This window comes from Aquarana catesbeiana, linkage group LG05 (assembly GCF_042186555.1).
Source record: "Aquarana catesbeiana isolate 2022-GZ linkage group LG05, ASM4218655v1, whole genome shotgun sequence".
Taxonomy (NCBI): Eukaryota; Metazoa; Chordata; class Amphibia; order Anura; family Ranidae; genus Aquarana; species Aquarana catesbeiana.
The window spans coordinates 640,800,135-640,814,152 of NC_133328.1; the positions used below are offsets into that span (position 1 = coordinate 640,800,135).

At 44.6% G+C, this 14,018-nt stretch overlaps 1 protein-coding gene across 1 annotated transcript; it reads left to right on the plus strand.

The window, feature by feature from the left end:
- Positions 1 to 2,282: 2,282 nt before the first annotated feature.
- LOC141145609 (E3 ubiquitin-protein ligase TRIM39-like) lies at positions 2,283 to 5,166 on the plus strand. The gene has a single exon (XM_073632435.1). The coding sequence runs from the start codon at positions 2,365 to 2,367 to the stop codon at positions 3,964 to 3,966; it is 1,602 nt and encodes a 533-aa protein (XP_073488536.1). The 5' UTR covers positions 2,283 to 2,364; the 3' UTR covers positions 3,967 to 5,166.
- Positions 5,167 to 14,018: the final 8,852 nt, after the last annotated feature.

The window sequence follows — 14,018 nt, forward strand, 5'->3', positions numbered from 1 at the left end:
TTTTTACTACAACTACAGACGAGATCCTTGTATTTGGTTGTTATAATTCATTTATTTTTATTTTTTTCATTTTTGATTCTTCAGAGACATTCATACAAATGTGTCACTTTACAGATAAGTACAACTTTGCAAACTTTGTTCCAACAAGTCCCTATACTGGTCACAATACAGTAAAACCTTGGATTGAGAGTAACTTGGTCTAATAGTGTTTTGCAAGACAAGCACATTTTTTTTTATAAATGTCTTGATAAACGAGCAATGTCTTTATATACAAGTAGCATCATGTCACAACTGGGTATAAAAGAGAACAGAGGCACCTCTAAGTGTAGCAATATGGTTACATTTAATGAAGGTACAGCATTTAGCAACTCACAATATAGATGTGCCTGTTTTAATCATCAAAGTATGCAGGCATTCGGGGTAAAGCTTTCCACATAGACTGTCCTCCTCACCACCATCAACATCATCCCTTCTACGCTGCGCTCAAGCCTCACTTTCAGATCGCTCTACTGCAGGGTAGTCTTCCCGGTCATGATTGCAGACTGACAGCGGTGAGAGCCGGCGGTGCAGAGGATGATCTATGTGGACAGCTTTACCCCAGATGCACACAGCATATGCATACTACAAATTACACCCTAAAATACATTCCACTACTTCCCCTGGCTATGGCGATACCACATGCGTGAGACTTTTACACAGCCTGGCCACATACAGAGGCCCAACATGCAGAGAGCACCATCAGGCGTTCTAGGGACTCAAATTACACATATCATTTCTAGACTACCTCTTACACTTTTGAAGGCCCTGGAGCACCAGGACAATGAAAACGCCCCAAAAATGATCCCATTTTGTAAAGCAAACACCCCAATGTATAATCTATGAGGCATAATGAGTCTTTCGAACATGTCATTTTTTTCCACAAGTTTTTGGAAAATGTGGAAAGTAAATGAAAAGCATTTTTTTTTACACAAAGTTGTCCATGTATAAGATATTTCTAACACATAGTATGTACATAGCAAAACTTACACCCAAAAATACATTCTGCTACTCCTCCTGAGTATGGGGATACCACATGTGTGAGACTTTTACACAGCCTGACCACATACAGAGGCCCAACATGTAGGGAGCACCATCAGGTGTTCTAGGAGCATAAATTACACATCTAATTTGATTACCTCTTACACTTTTGTGAGACACTGATGGGCATTGTAGTGGCACTGATGGGCACTATAGTGGCACGGATGAGAACTGATGTGGCATGTATGAGTACTGATGTGGCATGAATGTGGCACGGATAAGTACTGATGTGGCATGAATGTTGCACTGATGAGCATTTATGTGGCTTGAACGTGGCACAGATGAGCACTGATGTGGCACGGATGAGCACTGATGTGGCATGGATGAGTACTGATGTGGCATGAATGTGGCACGGATAAGTACTGATGTGGCATGAATGTGGCACGGATGAGCACTCATCTGGCTTGAACGTGGCACAGATGAGCACTGATGTGGCACGGATGAGCACTGACGTGGCATGGATGAGCACTGATTTGGCATGGATGAGCATGAATGAGCCATGGATGAACATGGATGAGCCATCAATGGGCACGGATGAGCCATGGATGGGCACAGATGAGCCATGGATGGGCACAGATAAGCCATTTATAAGCTTGGATGGGCACAGATGTGCATGGATGGGGATGGATGAGCATGGCTGGGTATGGATGATCATGGATGGGCATGGCTGGTCATGGATGGGCATGGATGAACATGGCTGAGCATGGATGAGCATAGATGGAGCATGTTTGAGTCATGGATGGGCAGAAATATCCAGCCTACAGCGCTGCTGCACCTGGCTCCTTCCTCTCCTCGCGCACTGTACCGATCGGTGCGAGGAGAGGGGAGGAGCTGAACCGGACATGCTCCGATCTGTTGACAACTGATCGCTCTGTCATTGGACGGAGCAATCACGTGGTAAAGGGCTGCTGTCATCTGGAGGACCCGATAGTCACGGACATTCCCGGGGCGCGATTCTGGGAGGACGTCCTGGGATATGAGCGCCTCCCAGAGTAATACGATGTCGCTCTAGCCGTCATTCGGTTATGGTCCGGTCGGCAAATGGTTAATGGACACAGGTCATGTGACTGCTATGATAAATGTTTCCCTTTGTATACAAATGGTAGTTTTAAAGAGCTAAGACTCCTTGCAAATTTCTGCATGTTTAGTAATTGTAGTCTGCCCCTTTAATGTGAGTAATGATGACAGCTGCAAGACTCGCACAGCCCCTCCCTGCACATAACGATATGAAATGCCCTTCAGTTCTTGAAGACTTTTCACTTTCATTCCTCTCGTCTGCTGTCAGCGATGGCGTCTGCTGATCTGAGACAGGAGCTGGACTGTTCCATCTGTCTGAGCATTTATACAGATCCTGTAAACCTGAGATGTGGTCACAGCTACTGCCGGGTCTGTATTGATCGTGTGTTGGATACACAGGAAGGGTCTGGAGATTATTCCTGTCCTCAGTGCAGAGAAGAGTTCCAGGACCGGCCTGTACTGCAGAGGAACATAACACTGCGTAAAATAGTAGAGGCTTTCCGGTCTACCCAGCCAGACCAGAGGAAGACTGGGATATTCTGTACTTACTGTATTCACTTTCCTGTATCTGCTGTTAAATCCTGTCTGCTGTGTGAAGCTTCTCTATGTATTGATCACCTGAGCGTCCACAGCGAGTCACCAGAACATGTCCTAACTGATCCCACCACTTCCATGGAGAACAGAAAAGGCACCTTTCATAGGGATCTTCCTAAATATTACTGCACTGCAGAGCCCGCCTGTATCTGTGAGTCCTGCCAACTGGATAGAGAACATCAGGGACACAAGGGAAAGACTTTGGACGAAGCTTCTGAGAACAAAAAACAAAAACTCAAAAACATTCTGCAGAAACTGATTGCTAAAAGAAAGAAGATTGAGCAAAGAGCCCAGAGTCTTCAGGAATGTAGGAAAAAGCTGGAGGAAAAATCGGCTGGTGAAAGAGAGAGAGTCACTGCCCTGTTCATAAAACTCAGGAGACATCTGGAAGACCTGGAGAAGAGAGTCCTGAGGGAGATCTCAAGTCAGGAAGACTGGCTCTTATATCCATTGTCTGATCTGATCCATCAGCTGGAAATGAAGAAGGAGGATCTGTCCAGGAAGATGGAGGACATTGAGGAGCTGTGTAACATGACTGACCCACTGACTGTCCTACAGGAATCAGACACAGGGGACTTGTGTGATACTGAGGAGGGAGATGATGAGGACAGAGAGAGACATGATAGACTCCTCCATGATGGAGGGGATCTGGATGTGGCTAGACTCTCACACACATTACACACAGGCTTATCTGATATGATAAAAGGGGTAAATGTATTCTTCAATATACGGGAAGCTTCAGACATATTACTGGATGTGAACACAGCTAGTAATTGTCTTCAGATATCAGATGACCTGAAAACGGCATCAAGGTCAAATATGAAGAAAAAACACCCAGAAACACCGGAGAGATTTCAGGATTATTCTCAGGTTTTAAGCAGCAGGAGGTTTTCCTCGGGGAGACATTACTGGGAGGTGGATGTAGGAGAATCTGAGTGTTGGATGGTTGGGATGTGTTATCCCAGTATAGAGAGGAGAGGAGAGCAGTCACATATCGGAAATAATAAGAAGTCCTGGTGTGTGGACAGGTTTAACAATCAGAGTTTCGGGACACACAACAGAAAAGAGATTCAGTTAGCTGGCAATCTCCTCAGTAACAGAGTCAGGATCTATGTGGATTATGAGGCCGGGCAGCTCTCCTTTTATGATCTATGTGACCCGATCCGACACCTCCACACCTTCACCACCACCTTCACTGAGCCCCTCCATGCTATATTAGGTGTCGGAAAAGGTTGTATAACTATATGTGGAGGGGGCCGGAGGAATGAAAGATTATAACATTGCAGACATTCCGCCCAGATTACGTTGACATCACAGATATTAAAATCTGGTTCATTTTTTAGCCAATGGGATGATAATACAGTTACCATATTTTTAAATCAGAGGGTCCCTAGATCCCTACACTAAATCGTGAAATTGCAAAATCCAAGAATACAAGACGTCCCATCATTCAGCGCGTCGGGACCCTTCGGGGTAAGACCGCGCAATATCAAGATACCTCTCAACTCAACTCAACTTAATGGAATATCTCAGCACAGGAGAGTATACTTTATGATCTTCCCCTGCCCTATAATAGGAGCAAGATTTTTCAAGGGTTCAATTAGCATTAGGGGTTAGGTTAGTTAGCAGACATGCGCAATTCGTTTGGTTCCTAATTTGTTTTTCGTCAGAATTGGGCATATTCGTTAATTCGGATGTATCCAAATCAACGGAAAACCGTTTAACAAATTTTTATGAAAACAAATTTTCGAAAATTCACAAGAACGAAAACTCAAAATTTGAAAATTCGAAAATTCAAAAGAACAAAAGTCGGATGATAAAAACGAAAAACTGAAAATTTGTAAAGAACAAAAAATCCAAAAATAAGAACAAAAATCAGAAAATTCGAAAGAACGAAAATCCGAAAATTCAAAAATCCAAAAGAACAAAAAACATCTGGATAATTTCTATTATAAATAAATTATTACGTTTATTAACCATTATTATAGTCTTTTTATTATTATTATTATTATTATTTAATACTATTACTACTACTACTAATAATAATAATAATAATGATAATAAAAACTATAATAATAGTTATAAACTATTAAATTATAGGTATTGGAATTTCCTTTCAAATTTGGCTGCCTGTTAGTGAACGAAACATATACAACTTCATCCGAATTTAAAGATTTTTCTAAAATATCGAATACCGCATCTACAGTGGGGAAAATAATTATTTGATCCCCTGCAGATTTTGTAAGTTTGCCCACTTACAAAGAAATGAAGGGTCTATAATTTTTAATATGGGTGTATTGTAACTGATAGAGATAGAATATCAACCAAAAATTCAGAAAGAACACGACACAAATGCTATGAATTAATTTGCAGTTCAGTGAGATAGAAAAAGTATTTGATCCCCAAGCAAAACATGACTTAGTACTTGGTAGTGGAGAAATCCTTGTTGGCAAGCACAGAGGTCAGACGTTTCTTGTAGTTGGTGATCAGGTTTGCACACATCTCAGGAGGGATTTTGGTCCACTCTTCTTTACAGATCTTCTCTAAATCCTTAAGGTTTCTTAGCTGTCGCTTGGCAATTCAAACTTTCAGATCCCTCTCTATATTTTCTATAGGGTTAAGGTCTGGAGACTGGCTAGACCACTCCATGACCTTAATATGCTTTTTCTTGAGCCACTCCTTTGTTGCCTTGGCGATATGTTTTGGGTCATTGTCATGCTGGAAGACCCATCCATGACCCATCTTCAGTGTTCTGGCTGAGGGAAGAAGGTTCTCATCCAAGATTTTGCAATACACGGCCCCGTCCATTGGCCCCTCAATGCGGCAAATTTGGTGTGTACCTTCAGCAGTGAAACAACCCCAAAGCATCATGTTTCCACCTCCGTGCTTGACTGTAGGGGGATGGTGTTCTTAGGATCATAGTCAGCATTTTTCTTCCTCCAAACACAGCGAGTCCCTCTCCTCAAGAAGGCACATGTACAGTTATGCCAATGAACATCTAAATGATTCAGAGAAGGATTGGGAGAAAGTGCTGTGGTCAGATGAGACCAAAATTGAGCTCTTCGGCATTAACTTGACTCACTGTGTTTGGAGGAAGAAAAATGCTGACTATGATCCTAAGAACACCATCCCTACAGTCAAGCACAGAGGTGGAAACATGATGCTTTGGGGCTGTTTTTCTGTTAAAGATACAGGCCGACTTTGCCGCATTGAGGGGCAATGGATGGGGCCATGTATTGTAAAATCTTGCATGAGAACCTTTTTCGCTCAGCCAGAACATGGAAGATGGGTCATGGATGGGTCTTCCAGCATGACAATGACCCAAAACATACCGCCAAGGGAACAAAGGAGAAGCTCAAGAAGAAGCACATTAAGGTCATGGAGTGGCCTAGTCAGTCTCCAGACCATAATCTTTTAGAAAATTTATGGAGGGAGCTGAAACTTCGAGTTTCTAAGAGACAGTCAAGAAACCTTAAGGATTTAGAGAAGATCTGTAAAGAAGAGTGGACCAAAATCCCTCCTGAGATGTGTGCAAACCTGGTCACCAACTACAAGAAACGTCTGACCTCTGTGCTGCCAACAAGGGTTTCTCCACCAAGTTTGTGTCATGTGTTTTTTCTGGATTTTTGGTTGACATAATGTCTTTACCATTTAAAATACACCTATGATAAAAATGATGGACCCTTCATTTCTTTGTAAAGGGCAAACTTACAAAATCTGCAGGGGACCAAATTATTATTTTCCCCCCACTGTATATGAATGGAACGTACCGAATTCAAATTTTTTTCCGAATTTATGAATTACCAAAATAACGAATACCGCATCTATACGAATGGAACGTACCGAATTAGACTTTTTCCATATTTACGAATTACCGAAATAACGAATACTGCATCTATATAAATGGAATGTACCGAATTAGAATTTTTCCGAATTTACAAATTTATTCGAAATAACGAATTTCGATCATAATGAATGATCCAAAGAACTAACAAAAAAACCCAAATAAATTGGAAACAAAAAAAAAAAAAACGTTTTTTTCGGCAGTGCACGTCTATTACTTAGGACTAGGGTTAATATTTTATATAATTAGGGGAGTCAATAGCACCAGGTACCCAAGGCACCATGCCCATTTCTTCCGCAGGGTGGCCAGACCTGATGCTGCCATTTATTTTTTCTATTCCCTGCAGCTCACTCCACTGACCTCAGATACAGCAGCCGCAGTTCAAAGCCAAGGGAGGCTTTTAATTGGCTCTGACGAGTTATGCGGCACAGCCCAGAATAAACCTGAGAGGAAGGATATCCCCTGGCTTTTTGCTGAGCAGTATCTGAGGTCTGTTAGTTGGACTGGGGAAATGGAGGGGAACTTTTGGGGAGGAGCACCTTGTTAGGGGAGCTGTGATTCATCTGTGGGGATCTTTTAGGGAGAAGGATATGTTGGGGGCATATTATTGCTGGGGGGATGATTCTGCTGAGAAGGGATCTGGTGAGGAGGAGATCTCTGCTAAGGTGGTGATTCTGCTGTAGGTGGAGTCTTATAAGGAGCAGCTCTTTGCTGTGGGTGGGGGCATTTTGTACTCTAGGTGGGTTCTTGTGGGGGCGGAGCTATTTGCTAGACAATGATCCAGCTGTTGGAGGGGTCCTGTAGGGAGGAACTATTTGCTGGGGATGATTCTGCTGTAGCGCGGTTCTTGTGGGTAAGAGCTCTTTGCTCAGGGGGACGGGTGATTCAACTGTGGGGAGCTCTTTTGGAAAGAAGCTTTTCTGCGGTAGTGGGGTCTTATGGGGTGGAGCTCTTTGTTGGAGGTGATTCTACTGTGGGGGGACAGGGGGGTTCTTGTGGGGAGGAGCTCTTTGTTGGGAGGTGATTCTACTGGGGGGGGGGCAGGGGGGTTATTGTGGGGAGGAGCTCTTTGTTAGGAGTTGATTTTACTGTGGGGGGGTTCTTGTGGGGAGGAGCTCATTGTTGGGAGGTGATTCTACTGTGGGGGGACAGGGGGGTTTTGTGGGGAGGAGCTCTTTGTTGGGAGGCGATTCTACTGTGGGGGGACAGGGGGGTTCTTGTGGGGAGGAGCTCTTTGTTGGGAGGTGATTATACTGTGGGGGGACAGGGGGGTTCTTGTGGGGAGGAGCTCTTTGTTGGGAGGTGATTATACAGTGGGGGGACAGGGGGGTTCTTGTGGGGAGGAGCTCTTTGTTGGGAGGTGATTCTACTGTGGGGGGGGGTCTTGTGGGGAGGAGATCTTTGTTGGGAGGTGATTCTACTGTGGGGGGGGGGAGCTTGTGGCTGGGGGTGATTCTGCAGTGGTGTAATTTCTGCTGGGGGATATTTTCCTTTGGGGGGTGCTTTTCCAGGTGGGAGCTTAAAGGAAGGGGAGCCTGCATTACAGAGGGTAGGATTTATGTTAGGGGTTTTCTTTCAAAGGGGATATATGCTGGAGATTATTTCATGTGGGGACTTTGCTGGGGAGGTTTGGTCGGAGGTAAGAGGGGTTCTGGAGGGGAGATTTTTGCAAGTAATATGGAACAAACGCTTTCAATACAGCCAACCTCTGCATTCTGTAGGCTGGGAGTGCACATGTTAGGAGTGTACAATATACAGCATATCATACAGAGTTCAGAGGTCAGAAATAAGTAATGACTCCTGATTACCATACACTGAACACTATACTGTATGGTATACAACCCTTATTGTATTTTTACATATTTATAGTGTAGCACCCTCCTAGATAGGTGCTTAGTTAGATTTAGTGCTGGCTCACTATGTTCAGTGGAGCAGGGTGGGTTTTTGATTATTAAATTTAGCTGCCTCACTGCAACCAGTGTGCCTGTGATTGTTGTGTCAGCTAAATTTAGTTTTGCTCACTGTAGTCGGTGCAGCTGATTAATTAAGTCAGTGCAGTGTTCTCAGCTGCTGTTAGTCTGTTTACTGCCTCTGCTTTTTCAGAGAGCTGGAGAGGTCTCTGGAACATAGGTGTGGAGCTATGCAGATGGCAGCATGAATATTTATACAGCCCTGGACAATTCCAGGGAGCAGAGCTCTGATGGCATGTTGGGTAACCGTATATATTTTCTGAGCACACCGAGCTCCGGGTCCTTTCCTGGAGAGAATCAGTCCAGCCTGGAGGGCTTGTTGCCCTCCAGGGCAATGCTGCCATGTGCTTGCTGTTTGTGGGGTCTCAGGCGGGCGACCTGAGGGCCTGGAAGCTGAGCTGCTGAGATCTGACTGAGGGGCTGTCTGCTGAAGATCTAGTTTGGTATCACTGTTGAAAAGTGTCACATGGAAGGAGGCAACCAGATTCCCTGGACATTGTGTCAGTACAGACTGCTGAGAGATCTTAGGGGCATTTAGACTGCTGCTACCCCTCTTGTGCTAGAGAGTCACACTCTGTACAATAGAGTGACTTCTGCACTCTGTATACTAGGCTATACATTTATACTCCTGGCCACCACACTCTGTATACTAGGCTATACATTTATACTCCTGGCCACCGCACTCTGTATACTAGGCTATACATTTATACTCCTGGCCACTGCACTCTGTATACTAGGCTATACATTTATACTCCTGGCCACCGCACTCTGTATACTAGGCTATACATTTATACTCCTGGCCCCCGCACTCTGTATACTAGGCTATACATTTATACTCCTGGCCACCGCACTCTGTATACTAGGCTATACATTTATACTCCTGGCCACCGCACTCTGTATACTAGGCTATACATTTATACTCCTGGCCACCGCACTCTGTATACTAGGCTATACATTTATACTCCTGGCCACCGCACTCTGTATACTAGGCTATACATTTATACTCCTGGCCACCGCACTCTGTATACTAGGCTATACATTTATACTCCTGGCCACCGCACTCTGTATACTAGGCCGTACGTTATTACTCCTGACCACCGCACTCTGTAAACTGAGCTGTACATTACATACTCTTGACCCCCGCACTATATACACTATGTTGTACATTACATTATGTGTTTGTGAGCCCTGAGCTGTTGTGTTATATTGTAATTACATTCTCGGCTAAAGTGGTCATTGTGTTAACAGTTGGTGGTTGCTATGCAGTCCCCGACTATTTTGAGGAAGTTCTTCTTAACCACTTGCCTACCGGGCACTTTCACCCCCTTCCTGCCCAGGCCAAATTTCAGCTTTGAGCGCTCTCACACTTTTGAATGACAATTGCGCGGTCATGCGACACTGTACCCATATAAACCCATTTTATCATTTTTTTTCACACAAATAGAGCTTTCTTTTAGTGATATTTATTCACCACTGGGTTTTTTTTTTTTTTTTGCTAAACAAATGAAAAAAACCCTGAAAATTAACTACTTTTCATCAAAGAAGCTTAATTACCTGTTCTTATTCTCATTGTATTAATGCACATGTTATTAAAGTACGGATTTTATTGTACCTTGTAAAACACAATAAAATTTTTGAAAAAGAAAAAAAGACTGAAAATAAAAAAAAAAAAAAAAAAAAAAAACATTTTTCATAGTTTGTTATAAAATTTTGCAAACAGGTAATTTTTGTGTCACTGGTGTGAGCTGATGAGGCTGCATTGATGGACACTGATGAGGCGGCACTGATGGGCACAGATAGGTAACAGAAATGGGCACTGATGAAGTGGCGATGGTGGGCACTGATGAGGAGGCACTGATGAGTCTACACTGATAGTCGGCACTGATAGGTGGCACTGATGGGCACTGATAGGTGGCACTGATGGGCACTGATAGGCACAAGTAGGTGGCACTGATGGGCACTGATAGGCAGCACTGACATGTGACACTGATGAGGAGGCACTGATGGGCACTGATAGGCGGCACTGATGGGAACTGATTGGTAGCACTGGTGGGCACTGTTGGGACTGTGCAGATAATCAGTGTAGATGTCCCTTTAACACAAGCCATTTATTGGCTCTCCTCTCCTCACCCTGTCAGAATATCCTGTTGAGAATATATTCTTTTACTCCACGCCCACCGTTCGCTGCAACATGCTATGCCTGCCACCTCATTCTTCTGTCCACAGTGCCTTCCACAATCCTGGCAACATCTCTGCAAACAATGCAGTTTACCAGCCCTTAACTGTGACGGTTGTATTACTTTTCTTTCTTAAGGAGTTTTCCCCTTCCTTTTTGGCTGTTGATCCTTCCAGTAATGTATTTCCCGTCCTAGGGTGACATCTCTAACTTACTTTACTGTATTTGTGGAGAAATAGTGTTACGACTCTAAACCAGGAAGTGTTGAGACCACAGAACACCTCCCCCTTTCCTCTTCTCCATAACATATGGGGGGGGGGGTTCTATAGTTTACAGAGGTAACCTGGGCAAAGATGATAACATAGCAGGCTATACAGGACAGCACTGGATTTGCGGCAGATGTAATAAAACATGTCCAATGGCATAGTTAACAGACCAAAGTGAGAAAATAAAAGAAGTCAATTGTTAGGGTTTATATGCAGCGGGTAAAATAAGTATTGAACACATCACCATTTTTCTAGGTAATATATTTCTAAAGGTGCTATTGATATGAAATTGTCACCACATGTCAGTAACAACCCGTGCAATCCAAGACACCAGCTGAAATCTATCAGTAATTAGAAAGCAATCCCGCACCTTGTCAGTGCAAATGAATATCAGCTGGTTCAGTCTCAACTGATGCCCTATAAAACGGTGTCTCATTACCAAGGTGTCATCTCATGATGGGCAAAAGCAAAGAGCTCTCTCAAGACCTTCACAACCTTATTGTTGCAAAACATACTGATGGCATTGGTTGCAGAAGGATTTCCACACCTCTGAATAATCCAGTGAGCACTGTTGGGGCCATAATCCGGAAGTGGAAAGAACTTAATTTCACCATAAACCGGCCACAACCAGATGCTCCTCGCAAGATTTCTGACTGAGGAATGAAAAGAATTATCAGAAGAGTTGTCCAAGAGCCAAGGGCCACTTGTGGAGAGCTTCAGAAAGACCTGGAATTAGCAGGTACAATGGTTTTAAAGAAAACCATAAGTAATGCACTCACCCGCCATGGCCTGTATGCACGCTCACCACGCAAGACTTCATTGCTGAAGAAAAAGCATGCTGAAACTCGTTTAAAGTTTGCGTCACAACATTTAGGCCCCTTTCACAGTTGTACGACTTGTCCTGCGACTTGGGACTGCAAAGTCGCAGGACAAGTCGTTCCCCATGATTTCCAATGACAACCATTCATATTAGTACGACTTCAAGTCGTGCTGACTTCAAAGTAGTCCCTGCACTACTTTGGTCTGACTTTGATCCTACTTCAGCCCATTGAATATCATTGATATCAAAGTCAGATCACCGTCATAACTGATCTGAATTTGCCATGCGACTTGTTCTCTGATGATCTTGAAGGGGAACTCCACGCCAAATTTAAAAAAAAAAAACGGCATGGGTTCCCCCTCCAAGAGCATACCAGGCCCTTCACTCTGGTATGGATTTGAAGGGGAACCCCCACGCCGAAAATACGATATGGGGGTCGCCCCCAAAACCCATACCAGACCCTTATCTGAGCACACAGCCCGGCAGGTCAGGAAAGGGGGTGGGGACGAGCGAGCGGCCCCCTCCCTCCTGAACCATACCAGGCCGCATGCCCTCAAAATGGGGGCGGTGGGTGCTTTGGGGCGGGGCATCATGCCCCTGGATGACGTCACTCGGTGACCCTGCCCCATTCCAATATAAGTAGTGGCACACCGCGCACCCAGCATTAGAGCGGGAGAGAGCGTTGAGTCAACATCGGAAGAAGAACAGAGGGAGAAGACAGCGGAGAAGACCCAGCAAATGAGGGAGAAGACAGCGGAGAAGACCCGGCAAATGAGGGAGAAGACAGCGGAGAAGACCTGGCAAAAGAGCGAGAAGATAGCGGAGAAGACCCGGCAAAAGAGCGAGAAGATAGCGGAGAAGACCCGTCAAAAGAGCGAGAAGACAGTGGAGAAGACCCGGCAAAAGAGCGAGAAGACAGTGGAAAAGACCCGGCAAAAGAGCGAGAAGATAGCGGAGAAGACTCGGCAAAAGAGCGAGAAGATAGCGGAGAAGACCCGGCAAAAGAGCGAGAAGATAGTGGAGAAGACCTGGCAAAAGAGCGAGAAGATAGCGGAGAAGACCCGGCAAAAGAGCGAGAAGACAGTGGAGAAGACCCGGCAGAGGCAGAAGACGTCGCCAGAAGAGGAGAAGAGCCGGAGAGGGGAGAAGAAGTCGGAAGAGTCGCGTTTTGAGTCGTGTTTTATTTTTGACACTTTTTTTTAGGTGAATGGGTAGGGGTACAATGTACAAAGATGAGATGCTGAGATCTGGGGGCCCCATTGGAAATTCTCGATTGGTTTCAAAGAAAGATAATAAAGCTGCTAGAATGGCCCAGCCAATCACCTGACTTTAATCCAATAGAAGATTAATGGAAAGAACTAAAGATCCGAGTTCATGGAAGAGGCACACAGAACTTTCAAGATTTGAAGACTGTGTGGAAGAATGGGGCCAAAATTATACCTGAGCAACGCATGCGACTCGTTTCTCCATTCTGCGTCTTGGAGCCGTCATTACCAACAAATACATTTCAGTTGGTGTGTTCAATACTTTTTCCCTGTGTCATTCCATTTTATTACACAGAACTTCATTTCTTAACTTATTTGTTTTGGTGTCTTTGTATGTATGGATTGTACGGGTTGTTACCGACATGTGGAGAAAATTTCATGTCAATATCACCTTTAGAAATAGAATTACCTAGAAAATGTAATTCTTATTTTACCCGCTGTATATACTTTACCTCTTGCTATTCACATAACGCACGTAACACGTATGCGTCCGAGGGCGGCAGAGCTTTCTGTGATGAAAGAGTGCATACTGCATCAGTGGTGCCCTGTCCATTAGGGGAGCACCGTTTTTTTTTTTTAGCACCTAATTAGAGTCAGAGGCTCTAATAGGCTTCAAAAAAAGGGTAGGCTCAGGGCGCAAGCACTGCACCCTGAGCCCACCTAGTTGTGTGAGAATAGCGAATGAATATTCGCTATTCTCACACTGATTCTCCTCCCAGCAAATCAGACCCGTTTCCCGATTGACCGTAAGGAGAAGCGATCTTATTGGCCAAGGGGGAGGAGGGAGGAGACACACAGCCGGGGGAAAAACAGGGGAAGGCCGACCGACCCACCAGCCACCACAGTCAGACTCCGGGGATGGCTCACCATCCAGCATCCAGCTCGGACAGGGAAGGGGGGAGGAGGGGAGATCGGAGTCACCCGGGCAGGACATCTGCCTTCTAAGATGACGGGGGGAGTGTTCCCGGTGTTACCCGCATTCTTGTCTT

Bases quoted from the DNA above. Each gene is read 5' to 3' on its own strand.
- LOC141145609 (XM_073632435.1), top strand. From the start codon at position 2,365: ATGGCGTCTGCTGATCTGAGACAGGAGCTGGACTGTTCCATCTGTCTG.